This window comes from Mytilus galloprovincialis, chromosome 5 (assembly GCF_965363235.1).
Source record: "Mytilus galloprovincialis chromosome 5, xbMytGall1.hap1.1, whole genome shotgun sequence".
NCBI classification, from domain to species: Eukaryota; Metazoa; Mollusca; class Bivalvia; order Mytilida; family Mytilidae; genus Mytilus; species Mytilus galloprovincialis.
The window spans coordinates 75,079,006-75,099,112 of record NC_134842.1 but is presented as its reverse complement, the minus strand read 5'-3'; the positions used below and the strand labels follow the sequence as shown (position 1 = coordinate 75,099,112).

The window sequence follows — 20,107 nt, the reverse complement described above, 5'->3', positions numbered from 1 at the left end:
TCCAGACGTTCCGTTTCAGAGGACATTTCTGGCATTTCCTCTGCACTTCTTGTATTATTAGTATCATTAATTGATAGAACAAAATAACAATTAGCTGAAGTCATGTTTACAAAATGTCAAAACGAGCCAAAGACAAAACTAGAGGCTCTCAAGAGCCTGTGCCGCTCACCTATTACTGTATTTACTGATGTCGGCCATCTTGGTTGGTAGCCGGGGTCATCAGACACTTTTTTAAATAGATACAATAGTAATGATTGTGGCCAAGTTTGGTTAAATTTGGCCCATAGTTTTAGATAAGAGGATTTTTGTACAAGTTACAAAAATGACGAAAAGTTGCTCAATATTGACTATAAAGGGCAATAACTCCTTAAGGGGTCCTCTAACAATTTTGATCATGTTGATTTATTTGTAGATCTTACTTTGCTAAACATTATTGCTGTTTACAGTTTATCTCTATCTATAATAGTATTCAAGATAATAACCAAAAACTGCAAAATTTCCTTAAAATTACCAATTTTAGGGCAGCAACCCAACAATGGGTTGTCTGATTCATCTGAAAACTTGTGAGGGGATAGATCTTATTCTGGTGATTTGCCCTAAATGTCTTAGTTTCAAAGATTTAAAGCAAAAACTGCATTTTACCACTATGTTCTAATTTAGCCATGTCGGCCATTTTGTTTGGAAGGTGGGGTCATCGGACACATTTTTTAAACTATATACCACAATCATAATTGTGGCCAAGTTTGGTTAAATTTGGCCAAGAAGTTTCAGAGAAGAAGATTTTTGTACAAGTTGCAAAAAATGACAAAAAGTTGTTAAAAATTTAGTATAAAGGACAATAACTCCTTAAGGGGTTGACTGACAATTTTGATCATGTTGACTTATTTGTAGGTATTACTTTGCTTAACATTATTGCTGTTTACAGTTTATCTCTATCTATAATAGTATTCACGATAATAACCAAAAAACTGCAAAATTTCCTTAAAATAACCCATTCAGGGGCAGCAACCCAACAACAGGTTGTCCGATTTGTCTGAAAATTTATGGGAAGATAGTTCTTGACCTGATCAACAATTTTACCCCGTCAGATTTGCTCTAAATGCTTTGGTTTCAAAGATATAAGCCAAAATATACATTTTACCCTTGTGTTCTATTTTTAGCCATGGCGGCCATCTTGGTTAGATGGCCAGGTCATCGGACACATTTTTTAAACTAGATACCCCAATGATGATTGTTGCCAAGTTTGGTTAAATTTGGCCCAGTAGTTTCAGAGGAGAAGATTTTTGTAAAAGTTTACAGACGACGGACGACGGACGCCAAGTGATGAGCTAAAAATGACAAGGACAGTTAAGCGCCTTTTATGGAGACAAAAACTATATTCATTAAAAGGCTTTGGGGTTTTTCAATCGAAATAATAGCAAACTAAACTAAACTAACTTAAAAGATTATAATTAGAGATAAATCTCGTGTTTACTAGCCAAATTTCACCAATTTAAAGTTGTTTATAAAAATTATATCAAGAATGATGGTTAATTACGTTTTTTGGGTAATCAGTTTAACCGCATGGTTCTATTATTACCATACGAAAACACCTGGGACGTTAAAGCATGGTTCTATTACAATAGAAAAACAACCGAGACGTCCCCAAAATATATACATGATATAGGTGCTCCTATCATTGGAGGAACATTACATACTTGTGTATACACACATGGAGGCACGGAACACGCTTGGAAATCCATTTGACGGTATCTAAACGTTTCGAAATGAAGTGAAATATATTGTGCGCCAAGTGGGCACCTACATTTGTTACTCTATGCGCCATTTTTGGTTGATATGCGCTATAGGCGCAGGTCCTTCCCGATCACTGGAACCCCCCAATGAGACCCCCACTGAAGGGTGTTATCACAGCTTCTCTATATCACTTCAAAGCATTTGCTCAGACATACATCACGCTTAATTACAATATATTTTAATTAATTGTAAGCAATAATGACCAGAGCATGTAATGAGGTTCTGTGCTAGTTTCTTAGTAATTCCAAATTAAGTGTCTTAATGAAGGGGGGCAAGGGGGTCCCAATAACAGCAAAACAGCAAATTGATTTGGCTTATATAACAGATAACAAGGAATTAAAATGGACAAACACAGATAACAGTAAATGAAATATTAAAATAAGTCGGGACCTTGACAAATCCAGTATTTCTTATTAATACGGGTAAAATCCTTTGTAATGAATTAATGGAATACTGTTGTCCGTCTGTCAGTCAAGTGTCTAACTTAAATAAGTTATTAGAGAAAAATTACATACACATTGTTATTGTGAGCTAAAATATCAAAACACTGCGATAACATATGCATGATATGTATGTTACATGTTTCAAAGGGAAAATATACAACCTTTATTTTGTTAAATTTTTCTCCAGTTCTATTGATATTATAATTTTCTTTATGTATACTAAATCTTTGCAAAGATATAACTGCTCATAGTTTAGCACTCATGCATAGTACACCTAAGTTATTACAGAAAATATATTTCTGCAATAACCAAAGAATGTTATTACAGCTTCTCTACATGCTCTATATCTCTTTAAAGGGTTTACTCTGGCTTGTATAACAATGTATTTCAATTCATTGTAAGAAATGATGATCAGAGCTTGTAATGAGGCACTGCACAAGATTCCAAGTATCTCATTTACTCTCATATAGTAAGTTACATGCTTGTAATAACTAAGCCTTGTTATTACAGCTTAGTTTTCCCTTAAAGGCCTTGTCTCATTGATTTACCATGGTTGATCAAAATTGTATTAATGGAATTAGAAAATTAGTTATCAAGGAAATACATGAAATATATTAAGCTACTGCGCAAAGTTTTAAGAATTCCCAAGTGCCCATTAAAGATAAGATATTTATGATATATTTAACTGATAACAAACATATGTTATTACAGATTAAGGAAAAAAGAGTAGACAACTCATCATTGCTCATGAAAGTGTCTGTAATAACACATGCATGTTATTTTTCTCTCATAACTTATTTAAGTTAGGCCAACTAAAATTAATTAGTAGATTTTCATCCAAATTTTTGAAAAAAATGAGGCGGGTGGGAGGATTTTATTTTTTAAATTTTATTTCATATGAAACCCTTTTGTGACAAGTTTTTCATATATGCATGTGTAAAGATAAGCTTATATCATGTATACATAAGTATGAGGAATCTTACATAATTTTTGCAAGAAAAAAAAGTTGTTGTTTAATGACTCTTTTGTGCCTGAATTTGGGACATTTGCTGTTTGTCAACATAAAAATAAAATGCGTATGTTAGTTGACTTTTTGTCATAAGTCATAGCCAGAAATTAATAGTGCTTTTGCTAATTAATATTCATAATATGTAAATGAAAATTGTACCACGTGATAATAGCTTGAACTGGACTGGCTTTAGACTGGTTCCCGATCACAATATTTAGTATGTTACACATATACCAATCCAATATACATGATATAAGAGAGAGTATGGCTAATATCTAATACCAGGAACGTAGTACCGTGAACCAGGATAGACTGGCTTGATATCAATAAAATATCAATAAAATCTTTAAAACACGGATATTATAAGTTGCCCATCACAGAGTCCTTATTTACAATCACTTTGATATTTCCGTAAAGTTGTCAGGCGGTCAAAATCAAAACAATGAACGTGAATAAAGAATTTAGTGAATTTTCCATGTTTTCGTCGGTTTATTCTTCTTGAAATAGGGGCATTTTAACTTTACGTGGGAACCTAGAGTTCAACAACTATACATACAAGGTTTGGACTTGCTTATTCTTTGGACATTCAAGTTTCAAATTTCACCCCGGCAACCTGTTTTTCTAATGACCTTTCAAGACGTCGTAATTATTTCGACTAGTGTAGATGGTGTACAAGGTTTCAATATTACGGTGCAGTCCGGTGTATCCGCGTACCTAAGACTTATGACTTCACTTCATTCATCTGATACAACCAATAATTGGATAATGTTGTGTGAATACATTTATAAATTTCTTTTATTTCATAAAATTATCAGTTTGTAGGGTTTCACCCTAAAGTTTTTGTGTAATGTGTGTCCAAAATTGGGGAAACCCCTGTTCTGAGAGTTTCTCCAATGTCCGGTGATTTCACGCATGCCTTCCAAAAATAGCTTATTTTGAAAAGAGGAAAGATTTGCTGCTACGAAAGGTAGGTAAAATCAAACCAAGCACACTGCCAAGGAGGCAGAGCAAAAACTATTTCATTCTGATATAAATTTGACTTAAGTAAAACAAATTTTATCTGATGGTGTATATTTTTTTAATTGACATTGGCCAAATATTGTCCATGTTGTCAATCACGGGATTGCAGTTATTATTTCAATCTGGAACTTATCAATTTTATTCTTTTTTATCCCTTCGGAATGCTAAAACAATAACAAGAACAACTGTATTTGCTTTACGGTGTTGATATGACGAAATCAGCTAATGCGCGGTATCACCGGCCGCGCGGACAGCGGGGACTCCACTGTAACTCATCAGAGCATGTTGTGATTTACTTGGTAATCAAATAATTCATACCTAATACATGCCATACCGTGAAATTAAAATTTTACCATTTTAGCAATATGTTTTATATGTATAAACCCAGTACAAAGGAAGTTCCACACCATGTTTTATGTATCCCGCCTTTTCTACCAAGGGATGATTAGACGCAGGGGAGTGAAACGAACCCTATGCTTTACAATTTTCTGCAGGTGAAAACCGTAATAAATATTTGCAGAAAAGCATAATGATTGTTAAGTGTTGGTATTGATATATGTAGAATCAGAAATAACAAACTTTTTTTAAAGACTGTTATAAATTGATAGTATATAAATAAAGAAACTAAAAATGCAGAAAAAAATGAAATGTCCGTGTGCTTGTTTTCGAGATCTATAATAAGCTATTGAAAATTTGGCGGGAAATAATTCTCTTTAGATTTGCATATATTTAACATTAGCACCTTTTTTCTTTCAAAAATAACATTTAAAACTATATCAGTGTAATCAAATTCTGGAAAGAAAAGTAGAGGATATATATAAGGATGCTTGCTCCTCTTGTTTTAGAATTTTTGCCAGATATTTGAAATCCTCTGGTTTTATCCATGTAGTGCCATTAAACATGTTTGCCCATTAACCCCTACGTTGATTGCTTCGTCGTCTTCCTCGCATTCTTCGTAACAGACTTAGCTTTTTATTCTTGGTTTAAAATTGTTTTTTTGATTTTTTGCATTACATTCTTATTAATGATGTACGCCGTTCCCCGGTGAAATTTTGTTTTGAAAGTAGAAATCGAAATTATAGAAACGCAATGTGTGAAAATACGGAAAATTGTACCACAATTAATGCAATTCCGCTAAGAAGCCCATTCGTTTTTAAATGGTCACCGAAAAACGTCGCTAGCAACATAGAAAAAGGAAATTTATTTGGAAAAGAATACCGATAATTTTGCGGGGGTGGGAGGGAGGGGAACCACCGTACAGGCAGACGTATAAACTCAGACAGAAAATGGTTTGTTTGCATGGAATGAAAAAACGGGATGGGTAGTTGAACTGGGCTATTTGGCCGAACAACTTTCTCTATGTTTAAAGTGTAAACTGTATTTAAAATAATTGGACTGTACAGAAGAAGTCCGATATGGTTTCGGAAGCTTGTTTCAAATAAACTACTCGCATTGTAATCGTATACGCAAAGTCTATACAGGACAGCAACACCGGAATAAGGAGAAAATTAACAAAGGCTTAAAACTACGATATGTGAACACTAAATGTGTACTCGGAAATTGGGACTAAATAAAATTAAATCATTCAGATCTCGTTACTTTTTTTATTTCAATTCCATTCTGAAATAAATTATTTTCTCGAAATTTACAGTCGAACGATTAATTAAAAACCTGTGGCCCCACAATAAACGAATGATCGGTGCTTCGATGGAGGTAAATCCAGAAAAGCGCTTGGACGCAAAGAAGTTACAAATCAAAGTACTGAAGTACTGAACATCGGATGACCGCAAGTTCTTGTGGATGGTCAAAAGCACATGTCACAGAAAAAGATCACATCTCTATACCCGAAACTGAGGTTAATGTACAGAGATATATTTTTTTCAGAGACAAGTTCGTGCGTAGATGATGAATAAATGACAGGAAATTCAACCGCACCGTAATAACTATTATATTGTAGTGATACAAATCAGTATAACTTGGATTATTATACTAATATAAAAATAGTCCCAGAGTATACACTGGTTTGTTGTTATATATTATATTAATATAACAGTTGCATGTATACATAATTTTCATCTATTTGTATATCATTCTATTCTACTATTCTAATAATAGTGCAGTGCAAGTGCATGGTGGACACTCTTCTGTAAAAGACATCGATTTTTTCTAAAAGATTGGATATGAGAAGCCATTCATATTTTCCCGTAATAAACAATTACAGAGAAACCGTTCCTGGACGGGAGTGTCGCAAAACGTTATCGTAAACGGCTTGAGATATTCTTCTGCAAGCTTTCACACAATTTTTCGCTGCGTTTGCATAGATATTATCAATGATTTTTTACTTTTCTATATGTGTATCTAACAACATTTTCGTATTATTAATTTGTGTTTTAAGAAAAATATTTTTATGAGTATCCATCGAAAAAAATGAATGTTAAAACAAGCGATAAGTAATGTTATTTTGCACTCGATAATGTACGCGGATCTATAATTTCTATTGATCGGTTGAAAACCCAAAACTAAATTGCATAATAGAAAATTAGGCGATAGCCATACATCGGAATGACCTCACGGTCATCTTGATGTAAAAAGATATTTTCATTAACCTATTTATTCAAACGGCAAAAAGATTAAAAGAATAGAGTTCCAATCGCCCCCTTTTCCCCCGCGTTATACATATTGTATATATATATATCAATAGCCATTATAACTTAAACAAATTTAATTTGCTTGTTCTTTGATTTATTTTTATAAACATCGTCAATAGAGAAATGTAGACTCGAGAGCAAATGCAATGCAATTTCCGATATAATTGATATTTCATAGGGGTATAAATCTTTTAAAACATTTGATCGGCGCACAGACTATCGAAATTATCGAGGACAATGCTAATATAAACCTTTAATATAAATGATATAAATTATTTAAAGATCTGGCAAAAATTGTACACGCGAGAGCATAACAAATGCAATTTTCCATATACCGGACGCCCGGTATTTCTATGCCCCCCACAACGCATTGCGCGGGGGACAAAAATTCAATGAGATCTTTAAATCATGTTGATTTTAGAAGGGTGGATAGGGGTATCCTTCTCCAACCCCTCGCCCCTATCTTCCACCTCCCACTTTTAGAATCTTTTTCTCTCCCACCTATTTTTTGTCTCCCACCTCCCGCCCCGCCTTCTCCACCCCATCCCCCCCACCACCATCACCACCACCTCCCACCTGCACCAAAAGCTGTTCACCCCCTCATTTTAGATTCATAATTATTTGCACTCTGGGATGTGTGTGTTTTTGGTGTTTTGAGTTCGACCTGATGCAAAGGTACAGCTGATCAAAAACGCAACTTTGCACAAAGTGGGGAGACAAAACTACTCACAGACGATCAGCAAAAGTGCCTTTAGGGGGAGTGGCATGTTGCTTACATAGGCTTCGGGAAAAGCCAGAGAGTATTCGCAGTGTTATAAGGACAAGTATACAAGTGTTTGTGTAAATTAAAAGGGTTGTTATTTTTGTGTGTGCATAAATTGAAAAGTTGGATATACAACAAAGCAGCGACTGGCGAATTGACGACACACAAAACCAAAAACATCTAGATAACACGTGACTAATGTAGGATAGACGAGTATTGTTTTACTGCTAATTTGTAGTTTAAGTCAAGATTCATTGGTCCTTTCAATTGGAAATTTAATAAGAATATTTAGTATGGCAAGTATTAAATCAATCAAATTATAACATCACATGTTCACAAAAAATGTCAGATTATAAAAAAAACAGCAACATATTTGAGTCTCCTAGCACGTATTTGTTAGTCTCTAAACTTCTTGTATTTCAGAAGAAAACGAAATCCATTATGAAATAAGGAGATGTGGTATGGTTGCCAAGGAGACAACTTTCCATCCTAGTTTCCATCAAAGACCAAATAACGTAGATGTTAGCTTGCTTACGCTGCTACATTTGAGATCTCCCAATAACCATTCTAATATGAACTACTTATTCAAAAAGATATTTTGTCATAAAATGATTTATAAAATAGAAAATCATCATACATGCTACATTTGTAATATAAATTTTGCTCCCTTAACAAAATGCTGGGAACATATTGTTTTACCCGTGTCTGTTTGACAGTCCGTTCCGCACTTTGTATATAGGGTTTATATGGCAGATTCATATGACTACAGTTTTTAAACTTAAACTTTTAAATGATGTACCTGATGTAAGTATATACATATATTAAAGATGAGCATCTTTTCAGATGTTTTTTTATGACAGGTTGCTGAACTGGTATTTTGATAATATATTGCGCCAAATTTTTGTTTACCTATATTGAGGGTGCATTTATATTCTTAGGATCGTTTTTCAATAATTTTCCACGAATGACAGAATTTTGAACTTTGTCTATTTAAGTGAAATTTGGCACACAACCTACACGTTTACATCGTACAGAGTATATTTTATTTAGAATGTGTATTTTATCGTCCTGTAAATGCATGAAATATTTGCCCATGGACGTTAAGTAACCGCCAATCAATGTTTTCAAATTTTACTTCAACATCACTGTTTTCGAAATTCAATTGTGTAGTTTTGTAGGGTAACGTTGAAGATTCAATTTTGAAAAGCTAAAAGTGCACCCAGTTAGGACGAAATAAAATTAACTCGGTCGAATCTTTTATTGAATTATTAGGAAATTTACGACAGGGGGAATGAAAATAAAATAACAAACACCGTTCAGATCCCGTTACATATTTTTTTTCAATACCTCTGAATAAAAATAACGTTATTTTGTATCCAGTAATGTCACACGTTTATTGTCAAATTCTAAGCGTATCGGTCAACTTTGAATGAAGCAATGTATCTAAAAAACAAGGATGGTGACATATGTGTTTCTATACATGTATGGATTCAGTATACAATCCTGGTTATTATGTTAGTTTTTAGTCTTTCTTCGTATATAAAGACACAGCCATCCATTCAAAAATCTAAAAAAAAAAACTAAGTTAACAAAATTCATTATCCCTATATATCTATAAAATTTGTCACCAAAATTGACGTTTTCTAAAAAAATTACAAAAAAAAAAAATGACCCCCATTTTTGATTTCATATTCCGATTCAAAGTACCAGACTGAGTGTGCCAAAATTATTCAGTTGAATTATATGAAAATTATCAAAACGAATAACAGTTAATATATGTATAGCAGTATATAAACGTGAAAATAACATGGGGGATGGATGTATATAGTGAGAGATATTATGGACATAATTGTGCAAATCGTGATACAAGCATGACATTTGTTATATAGGTTGACTAAATGATAAGTAAAAAAAATATATAAGTGGATCCTCAATGCTCTTCAACTTTGTATTCGTTTAGCTTTATAAATATTTTGATTTGAGCGTCACTGATGAGTCTTATGTAGACGAAACGCGCGTCTGGCGTACTAAATTATAATCCTGGTACCTTTGATAACTATAATGTCCAGTGGCAAATATTTCATGTAAATTAGGACTAGAACGTGAGTTAATTTGATATCAATATGAATATTGATTTTGCATGATCGACACGCTGGGCAGGATTTGAAACGTGAAAATTCATAAGGCAACCGTGGTCAACTATGTTAAGCATGGTAAGAGCCTTCAGAAAGACGAGTCTCCTAGTGGAGTTTCTGATTATGTGATTACTTGGCCGTTTTTATAATGATTATTTGATTACCAGACCAAAACTGTCATGACTTTTTGATAATCTAGGACTGTATTTTTTATTATTTGATCATCTTGTTTAAAAACAATTAATAATAATGATTATGTGATTATATTGGCAAATAATTTGTAATTATGTGATTACTTGGACACCCCCATGAGGGGCATCAAAGACATGTCACAAAATGCGTGCACAATTTTCAGCCATTGCCTAGTAAATACGTTCAACGTGCGTAGCTAATAAGCAGCAAATGTCATGTAATGACCAAGTATGGCTTGCTCCTGTCGGGGATCGAACCCACGTACTACCTCCCTCACTTAACGCGAGCACATATCCTCGAAGGCGATTACCAAGTATGGTTTGTCAGGGATCGAAACCACTATTTCCCACACTTAACGCGAGCACCTTTCCTTCATGACGTCGGGGTAGTTTCAAAAATTTACAACAGACGCCTCTTAATCTATATAAACATGTTTAAAGAAAAGAAAACTGATTGAGAGAAATGTAATCTCGTTTTTATATTTTAGTCTTGTTTAAAAAAAAAAGATGAGGTATGATTGCCAATGTTCAATTTAAATGGATGTAACCAATTCTATGCAATCGTGCGACCTCAACAATGAGAAAACCCATATCGTATAGTCGGCTATAAATGTCCCCGACATTGAAAATATGAAACAATTCAACTTGAAGAAACTAACGGCCTAATTTATAACAAAATAATCTACGAAAAACAAATATGACAAACATGACCTAACGATAAAACGATAATCACTGAACAACAGGCTCCTGATTTTACATGTTGGCGGGGTTTTGCATGTTTGTGAGCACGTAACAGAACAACATAATAACAAACTATAAAAATCAGTTGAAAAAGGCTCAACTCATCAGATCAATACAAAGAAGAAAACCCTCAGACATAAACACAGACCGGACGTGGTAGGGTATTTATATATCCCTCATCCGTAAGAACAAATAGCACACTAAGTACAGATCTGAAAGTACTCACAGTAACTGACAGTTATATGTAGTTCAATGCTATAACAACTAACAAAAAAATCATGTTTCTGAGATTAAAATATCAATCAGTTTACATCCAACATCCAATGGATTTAGGGTAAAGACGTCATTAACAGTCCGAGAATAAACATGACCTTGTGCAAAGCCAGTGGGCCATCATCGCAAAAAAAAAAAAAAAGGATAATTAACAATAGGGAAATTTGTTGGAAATTTTTGTGCAAAGTTTCTTGTGTAAAATTGAAATATCTGAATCTAGGAAATGACACTTATTGCTGTTCAAATTTGTTTATTTAAAATAAATTGCTCTGGGTAAATTTCGGTAGTATACTTAGAGAATTCTTGATTATTTAACGAATAGTATGAAGATAACAGTAAATGTTGTTGAATTTATCAATTATTATAATGGAATTTAGACGTATCTTTACTGAGTTTGGCCATAAACTGTTATGGATAACAGTGCAGGACCAAGTCAAAGGGGCACATTGGTGCCAATAGCATTTGCAATTACACAGCTACTTTTGCATAGGTACTATGTCTGTACTAAAAATATGTAGTACTGGAAATTTACTTTTAATATTTAGTACTGTTTCTTTACTTTAAAATTATTGTAATATTTAGGTACTTGTATATTACAGTACTTGATTTGTACTAAATATTTTGGAACAGAAATAATACAATATTCCATGTTTGAAAATCATAATTTTAAGTGATTTGAAATAGAAAAACTTTCAAAATGCTGAAAATGTAACGGTAGTAAGGTAAGGTACCTACATATTACACTAATTTTTAAGTAACAAAATAGAACTGAATATTAAAAGTAAATTTCCAGTACTACATATTTTAAGTACCGAAATAGTACCTATGCAAAAGTAGCTGTGTAGATGTGTCAACATCAGTTGATTAAATTGTTGTTGTGTAGTTAGTTGGTGTGTAGTTTAGGTAGCCAATATATAGTGGGGACCTTCAAATATTCAGAAGAGGCCTTGGGCTGAGCTGTGGTTGTGACATTATTATTTACTACATGACTCTTTGTGGAGCGTACGGCCTTGAAAGTCGTTGAATGTATAATTTAATTCTTAATTTCCGTGTGGGAATTACGTCATGCATTGTATCACCACATTGTTGGCTGCTTTATCGGCTGGTACGAACACACAACGCTCCTGATTACTTAAATTATGTTTTCAATCCTAGAAATGGGCGTATTACTTATTCTTTTATGTATTTCTAAATGATTTTTGAAATGTGATATGCGAATATCAACAATATTGAGATATTTATTCAAATAGGAATTCAGTGACTTTTTATCAGATTTCTCCCGTTTACACAGTTGTTTGCGATAGGTTGAAAGAGCAACTATAAATTGTTAACACTCTTCTCAATTTATTTTCTACGGTGGACGATATTCAGCATTTAAAAAAAAATATTAATCCTTTGAGAGTGGAAAGTACCCAAGACCATAAGATATACTATGTTTAAGTCTGTGGTATTCTCATGATACATACAGCAAATCTTGACATATTTTAAACTTGCATATTTGGAAAAGAAAAGATATAAGGTATGTAAAAAGTAAAATAACAAAACACCGAACTCCAAGAAAACTCAAAACGGAAAGTCCCTTATCAAATGGCAAAATCAAAATCAAACAAATGGAAAACAACTGTCATATTCCTGACTTAGTACAGACATTGTCCTAGGTAGAAAATGGTGGATTGAACCTGGTCTTACAGCTAATTAAACCTCTCACTTGTATGACAGTCGCGTAAAATTCCGTGTATTGACAATAATGTGTGACCAAAGCAAACATACAATAATAGGTAAAAATGTCCAAAATTGGGTACAGCAGTCAATATTGTGTCATTATCTTAATCATTCAATAAAAACAAACAACTATGTTAACTAAAAAAAAAAAAGAAAAATGGCATGTAAACATATATATAATTCGGAGTTTAGTATGACCTCCGTTATCACTGAAAAGTAAAAACAAAAAAATACTGAACTTCGAGGAAAATTCAAAAAGGAAAATCAAAAATCAAAAGGCAAAATCAAAAGTCCAAGCACATCAAACGAATGGATAACAACTGTCATATTCCTGACTTGGTACAGGCATTTTCTAATGTAGAAAATGGTGGATTGAACCTGGTTTTATAGCTAGCTAAACCTCTCACTTGTATGACAGTCGTATACGGCTGAATTTATCTATGTAAAGTCTACCCATAAATGAAAGAAGGTTTTCATTACTGGTGTAAAATTGCGCGTTTGAAATTCGCACAGGTAGACATAAAAATAATTTTGTCGTATGACGGCATACATAAATGCAGACTCACGAAAAGTAGATATAACAAAAAACAGACTTACAGTAAAAATAATAAATAAAATAATGGTGTGGTTCAAAGTATGACGGGATACATAAGTACAGTTTCACGTCAAATACGGCTGAATTTATCTATGTAAAGTCTACCCATAAATGAAAGAAGGTTTTCATTACTGGTGTAAAATTGCGCGTTTGAAATTCGCACAGGTAGACATAAAAATAATTTTGTCGTATGACTGCATACATAAATGCAGACTCACGTAAAGTAGATATAACAAAAACCAGATTTAACAGTAAAAGTAATAATAATAAATAAAACAATGGTGTGGTTCAAAGTATGACGGGATACATAAGTACAGTTTCACGTCAAATGTATATCATAAAAAACAGACTAAACAGAAAAAGTAGTCTTATTGAATAAAAACTAGTTACCTATTTGTTTAGGGGCCAGCTGAAGGACTCCTCCGAGTGCGGGAGTTTGTCGCTGTATTGAAGACCCATCGGTAGCTTTCGGCTGTTGTCTGCTCTATGGTCGGGTTGTTGTCTCTTCGACACATTCCCCATTTCCATTCTCAATTTTATACTATAGACAAAGCACATAGCTCAAGCGACGTTTATCTTAAGGCTGTTCGCTACTTTTTTTCAAAATAACAAGCTCTCCAAAAGACTTAATTATAATTAATAGTATATAAATAACTGAACTAAAAAACCAGAAAAAAAATGAAGGGTCCGTGTTCTTGTATTCAAGATGTAGACCATTGAAAAAACGGCGGGAATTAATTCTCTCTAGATTGTTTATACATTTAACACTTGCACCTTTTTTCTTTCAAAAACTTTGGAAAATAACAAGGATTTTATAAGATTTTCAAAGACGGCTTTTTAAAACTATACGTCAAGAAAGAAGGGGTTACCGGGCAAAATATTTATCAGCACTACATGGATAAAACTAGAGGACTCTGAGTCTCTGACATAATATCAAAAACAGGAGAAGCAAACTTCCTTAACATCAAATTAAACTGAATAAAACTGCACGTGTAAGAATCTTTTTAATCTAAAACGATTTTCAAACTGAACTGACAAAATCAAATCAAATCAAATATATTTTAATGTCAATTAAAGACGCCCATTACAGACAGAATAATCACAAGTTAAATATAGTACAAATTATTACAAAGTTATTACAATTATTTGAATACAATTAAATCAATGATTACAATGAAGAGAAAAGAAAGACACACTTATGTATATTTCTAAAACGATGTATCATGTTTCAACTTTGACAAACACAGTGATCCTAAAAAATGTAGGAAACTGAATTTAAATATTCCGACATGATTAAACAAAACGATGTTCGGACTGAATAATACATATATATATAGACTTTTAAGGAGGATACAAAATGTATAGTCAAAGTCATGGTAAATAAAAACTGGATAAAACAAAATCATCGGTCTACAAGACACAAAAAGAAAGGTAAAGACTGAGCAACACAAACTCCGCCACAAAATGAGGGCGATCTCATGTGCTCCAGAAGTGTGAGTAGATCCTGCTCCACATGTGAAAACACGTATCTTCTTTCATTCCTATTCATTTATATACCGTTTTCTATGGCTTTTTGCCCCTGTTAAACAAACCCCGGGTCCCAAGTATCCCTTTGAAAATCATAGAAGATACAGAAAATCTGGCAGGACAAACACAACTTAACAGTTGTTAAATAAATTTTGTTACACCAAAATATATTTTTTCTTTGTAAAGTGTGTTAGGTATGGGTCATGAATTCCTACACCAGATTCCTTAGATTCTTTATGAAACTATTGCAAAAGGGTTGCTTTTAGTTTCCAGAGAACAAAACCAGTACAATAATTTAGATGTGGTGATGCAACTTGTCTAAAAACATATTAAATAAGTGGTAAAATCGTTTAAAAAAATCTAGATGTAATGACGCATGCCATGCAGTCAAAAGTTTTAAATGGGAGAGAAGCATTACAGTTATGTCACATCATCGATCGATCAGGTATCACTCATTACCAGGGGTTGTAGTCTTCAAATAACTGGTAACGTTTATCTAATACGGTTAACATATTATAACAATGTCCTTTTCCATACCGACCCTGGTATCATTCCGAGACTCCCATATCAGCCCTGGTTGACGTTTACAAATTCAGCAGGAGTCGGTTTCACAATATAACTTACGACTAAGATCATGATTCGGTTTCACAAAAGAACTTACGACTAAGATTTATCGTAAGTATACTGATTGTTCATGACTTACGATCAATCTTAATCGTAAGGCTTTTTTTTGTAAAACCGACTCCAGCTCCCTCGTCCGCCATTGTTAGAAACGCAACTGACGTCATTCATAACTAAACACACTTATCGGTTGTTTGCCTGGGCAGAACTAATCGGTGATTTCCCCCGTACATAATTATGACTAGAACAAATCTAAGTGTATTCCATATGCAAAACATAATGTTTGCGTTGCAAATATGTGAAAGTTCATAAAATTGAATGCACTTGTTTTATAAACAATTCGGGTTCAAATAAACAGTAGTTGTTTCCATAATATTTCATGTGTGCGTCCATGTTTATTTCAACACCATAAGCATATATGTTTTTAATATCTAATCTACTTTAAATTGAAGAGTGATATTTTATAACGACATATATTGTCATGGTTACCACTTATAATGTTGACCATGGACACAATTTCCTATCTTGTCATACTTGCACTCTCTTGAATTCTATCTATTAGCGTATGATATATTTGATACATGGAGTTAATACACAACTTGCATCTTATATAATGTCAGAAAGAAAATGTTTGATATCTATGAATAAAAGAATTTCAAGAAAACGCTGTGAACAGAAATGAAGTAGTGTCCCATCCTTAATAAATTTTTTTGTTAAATTAATGCTTGAAATGGTTTATAACGTGGACAACTGTTACAAATTACGTAAAGATTGACATACTTTTTGAAATGGTCCTTATCAATTTAGGTAATATTGGCACTACCTCTGTGATCTTAAAATCAAATATATTTTTAATATTAATTCGCATGTACAAATGCATGAGTCACGCAATAGACACACGGTTTTCAAAAATAGAGAGGTGTCATGCTATATACGTCAAGATATCAAGAATGTCTTGAGCATTAAAATGTAATATAAGGGTTGGCTCCTTCCTCCTCTTCGTATTCACATGTTACCACTCATCCTTCAGATTTATGAATTTGACTGTCCCTTTGGAAAATGTTTGGTATCTTTCGTCCCTCTTTTGTAAAACATGGTGCAAAAAATTGGTACCGTTTATGTTGTGAATTTTTAAAGTTCGCGGATCCATTACTGATTAAGCTTAGCGAACCAAAATAAGCTTCTGCGGGTTATATTTTTCGTTAGTAAAATTTATCTAGTCAACTTAAACTATTGCTGTCTTAAACGTTTCATAAAATACGTGAGGATTATAATGTACGCATTAGTTGGATCATGGCATGATTAGGAATATGAAAATAGATGAGGTCTTGCTTTTTAAATTTGAACTATTAATAAAAGAACAAAGACAACAATAATTGCTTACATCCACTTAAATTTTAACTTTGATGGATAGTTGTCTCAAGTGCAATCATATCACATCTCCTAATTTATATATATATATATATATTTTTAGAATGTTGAAAATAAGAAAAGTGTACAATGTAAATGTTAAGGCAAAGGGACAACCAACGCATACGCGTACATAATCATAGTCTCCTAAACTTCTCAACAGTCTGGTATTGGGGAAGGCGTCTTGACTGTTTTGTACACAATGACATCTGATCTGAATGATAACATTTATTGAAAGCATTATCCAGCCTTCAGACCGTGTAAAACACATTTATAGCTGGCTATAAAACCAAGTTTAATGCACTATTTTCTACATTAAAAAATGTCTGTACCAAATCAGGAATATAATAGTTGTTATCCAATCGTTTGATGTGTTTGAGTTTTTGATTTTGCCATTTGATTAGGGACTTTCCGTTTTGAACTTTCCCCGGAGTTCGGTATTTTTGTGATTTTACTTTTTTCTTCTATCCAGTTGTCCTTTTCGATCCTCTATGCCAACATAACCTACCCAATTGAGTATTTGATCTTAAATTTGGCTGAAATGTTTTATCACTCGAAATAAGAAAGCAACTGCAAGATACTTCCAGTAGTCGATAGATGAATGAAAATCTGTATGATTTATTCACCAGAAATCAGATCTATGGACGATGTGTCAGCGGGAAGTATGGAATTATGGAGTTTAGTGTAAACAGTTCCCAATTGCTACACTTGGAACCAACACAAATACAATACTAACGTTACTAGAATTTACTTTTTCTATTTATTAAAACTTAATTGATATTTAAACCGTTTTTCTCGTCAAAAACTTATACAACTACCATGTTTTGCATTTAAATGAAGACAAAGAAAAAACTTAACTTATTCGCTGTGATAACACGTTAAAGTGTTATCACTCGCCTGAAATAATAATCTCATCATAAGCCTCACAGATTATTTCACACCAACACTCAGAAGTGGATTTATAAAATACCAACGTTCTCAATGCTCTTCAACTTCGTACTTTATTTGGCCTTTTTTTTTTTTTTTTTTTTTTTTTTTTTAACTTTTTTGGATTCGAGCGTCACTGATGAATAAATAAAGGCAACAGTATTATACCGCTGTTCAAACTCATAAATCCATGGACAAAAAACAAAATCGGGGTAACACACTAAAACTGAGGGAAACGCATTAAATATAAGAGGAGAAAAACGACACAACACTACAATGCAACACACACAGAAACAGACTAAGCAACAGACACAATCTCACGAGAATAACAAATATAACATCAAAACCAAATACATGAATTTGGGATAGACAAGTACCGAAACACGTCTTATTGCAATGTGAATTGACACTCAAAAATAAGAGAAAACAAACGACGCAACGTTAAAATGTAACACATACACGAGTCTTTTGTAGACGAAACGCGCGTATGGCGTATATACTAAATTTAGTCCTGGTATCTATGATGAGTTTATTTTAAATGTTTTTGTTGACTCACGATATTTCGTTAGTCCATTCTTGTTACTCTTTGATGGGCAGAGTAATTGTATTAATTATAACATACGGGATATTTAACATAGCAGCAGTATAATATACATGATATAGTTGAAACAATAATCTCATAATACGCCTAACAGATTATTTCACACCACAAACCAGGGGTGTATTTATAAAATACCATCGTTTTTAAATGTTTTTGTCGATACACGATATTTCGTTAGTCCATTCTTGCTACTCTTTGATGGGCAGAGTAATTGTATTAGTTATATATAACATATGGGGTATTTAACATAGCAGCAGTATAATATAGTTAGATCAGATGATTAGATTGAATGAATGACTTTTTGATCCTGGTCAGTAACAAATATGACATCTACACTACACCAATAAAGGTCTTAAGAAAAACCAAACAATCGAAAAGCAGGATGTGATTTTCTCATATTTGAAAATAGTTTACTAGGTACAACTAAACATATATAAATCGACCAGAGAAATATCAAGTCATTCTTAAATTAGAATACACTGGAAACCATGTAACGAAAAGTTCCTATAGTGATTATAGATAAAGGCTTCTGGGAGTCAGAATCACTAGAAGGGTGTGTTTCCTTTTAAGGAACATTTCTATGTAATTTAATGTTGGGTGTAACACGTCTTCTAATTGGCTGAAAGTGTTTTGTCTATCAGCCAATAGTCATAATGTTGTCATGTGACCGTGACGTCACCACGTTTTTTTTTTCAAAATTTACTCCTAAAATATTGAATTTAGAATTAAATTATAAGGAATGACTGTAATATTTTTTTCTGTCTATTAAAAAAAACCTAAAAAAAAATGTGGTGAACACTTTAAAATAACCCTCTACGCTGGTTATTCAGTGAGCACCACATTTTTAAAGTTATTCCTTCATAGACAGAAACACATATTACAGTAATTCCTTAAATAACTTGGGTTAACTTCCTTTTATCTATTGTAAAATAGAAAATATAACAGTATTTTCCATAACGATTCGATGCAAAACTTTGATCTCGCTGACAACCTTTTAAATTTTTGAAGTAAGCAACACTTATAACTGTCCATCACATGATCTGTTTAGTTTGTGTCATTGAAATCCAGTCAGAAATATGGAAAAGTTTACATTGAAAGATACTGCGGCATTGTGTGTGCGCAAATATGCATAAGAACATAACAAGTTAGAGTTGATGGCACACTCTACATCCTTTTTCAACAAATGTTTAGCTGAAACTACTTACCAATCTCCTGTCCTTGCCAACTAATGTGTTCGTCCCTACTTTCTGTACTCTGCATTTTTCTGACAATCTCTTGAACATAACTATTGTTTGGATCAGATTCCTGTAAGACATCTTTAAGCAAATGGAATGTAGGATATGGTCGCTCAGTTAAGATATCCAGTAGAACCTTGTTACGTTCACGTTGTGTGGTTGGTTTGTTAATTTCTTCTCTGTCCTCTATCATTAAAATACACCTGGAAATGAGGTTGTCTAAAACCATCTTGTCAAGTACTGTGTTATCTATCAACTCATCATAGAAACCAGTAAGACCATGGTGTTGTTTATCTGAAATATATTTAATCTCATGTTATAAAAGGTATTACAGAAAGACACGAACGGAACCGCCTTCAAATTCTTACACAAACTAATTATAATTTGCATTGTAAAACAAGATATTGTTCGTTAATCAGATTTTGTTTTATACATGTTTTGGGTGCTTTTTG

At 33.1% G+C, this 20,107-nt stretch overlaps 1 protein-coding gene across 1 annotated transcript in view; it reads right to left on the bottom strand.

Moving 5' to 3' along the window:
* Positions 1-19,848, bottom strand: part of LOC143074145 (uncharacterized) — a 38,514-nt gene extending 18,666 nt beyond the window's left edge. Inside the window, exon 1 of the mRNA XM_076249692.1 lies at positions 19,626-19,848. Within this exon, the coding sequence (XP_076105807.1) occupies positions 19,626-19,848 (223 nt within the window). The remainder of the gene's footprint in view (positions 1-19,625) is intronic.
* Between the last annotated feature and the right edge of the window lie 259 nt (positions 19,849-20,107).